At 28.7% G+C, this 1134-nt stretch overlaps 1 protein-coding gene across 1 annotated transcript in view; it reads left to right on the top strand.

Annotated features, from left to right (window-relative positions):
• The first annotated feature begins 332 nt into the window (after nt 1–332).
• The window catches only part of LOC127115473 (protein LATERAL ORGAN BOUNDARIES), a 1163-nt gene continuing 361 nt past the window's right edge, over nt 333–1134 (top strand). Inside the window, exons 1-2 of the mRNA XM_051047012.1 lie at nt 333–528; nt 999–1134. The exon at nt 999–1134 is cut by the window's right edge and continues 361 nt beyond it. Of these exons, the coding sequence (XP_050902969.1) occupies nt 1014–1134 (121 nt within the window). The 5' untranslated portion in view covers nt 333–528; nt 999–1013. The remainder of the gene's footprint in view (nt 529–998) is intronic.

The raw sequence follows: 1134 nt of genomic DNA on the forward strand, positions 1-1134 counted from the left end.
GGTTATTTTGAAAAAATATTCAGATATAAATACATGAGTAATATGTAAAGTGTATTTTCCTTGATTTATTATGATAAAGGTAAACACGCTAAATACAATATTATGTTCAAATTAAAACAGTCTAATCCAAGTTTAAATTTGTTTTTTAAACATTTCTAGCAATTGTTGGACTATTACAAGTTAAACTTGGCTATTCTAGTATAGTTAAACTAGGCTATTCTAGTATAGTGCTTGATATTATTATTATTATAATAATGAAAAGCTTATGTCATAGTCATTCCTTTTCGCATTGTCTTTTGCTTTTGTTTCCATTATTAATTTCTCACCAGAAAAATGCTGTTTGCCTCCTCCCTATACACTCTCATGTTGTTACTATATGAATTTGCGGATTTCTCTCATCTTGTCTTGTCCTTCAACTATTTATAACTAACTAGCTAGGGTTCTAATATCTCTCTTTCTCTTTCTCTTAAAGAGTCTCTCTCTAACAGTAGATCTTGAGAAGATCTAGCCTAGCAAAGGGTTGAAAAGGTAATGATCGAAATTGACATATTTTGTTCAATAAAACCATAAGGTATAGTTTTGATGCCAAAATATATATGATTTTTGTTCGAAGTTTCTCTTCTTTCGATCATCATCATGATGTTGGTTTTTGAAAGTTTTGGAACATATGCAATGTATTTTGAAAGTTTTGTCTAGTGTGGTAGGTGTGCCTTTCTATTCCCTTTTGGCCACTTCCATGTGAACATCACAAAGGAAAGAAAATAGGAAAGAGATTAAGAGAGATTAATAAGATAACCCTAGTTTAGAAATATATGTCGATCTATGAAATGAAAGAAATTAAACTTATTATTTTTCACTTAATTATACATACTATGAAAATAATTAAGGATGACAAGAATTATATATTATGTATATGATATAGTTTTTGTGATTTTTTTTCCAGCTATATATATAATTAATAACTTTGTTTTAATTTGTTTGGTTTATATTGAACTAAGGTTAATTAGATTGTAATGGCATCTAGCTACTCATCCAATCCTCCATGTGCTGCTTGCAAGTTTCTAAGAAGAAAATGCAATGAAGAATGCATATTTGCACCTTATTTTCCACCAGAAGAGCCTCATAAATTTATAA

The sequence above is a fragment of the Lathyrus oleraceus genome, chromosome 1 (assembly GCF_024323335.1).
Source record: "Lathyrus oleraceus cultivar Zhongwan6 chromosome 1, CAAS_Psat_ZW6_1.0, whole genome shotgun sequence".
In the NCBI taxonomy this organism is placed as follows: Eukaryota; Viridiplantae; Streptophyta; class Magnoliopsida; order Fabales; family Fabaceae; genus Lathyrus; species Lathyrus oleraceus.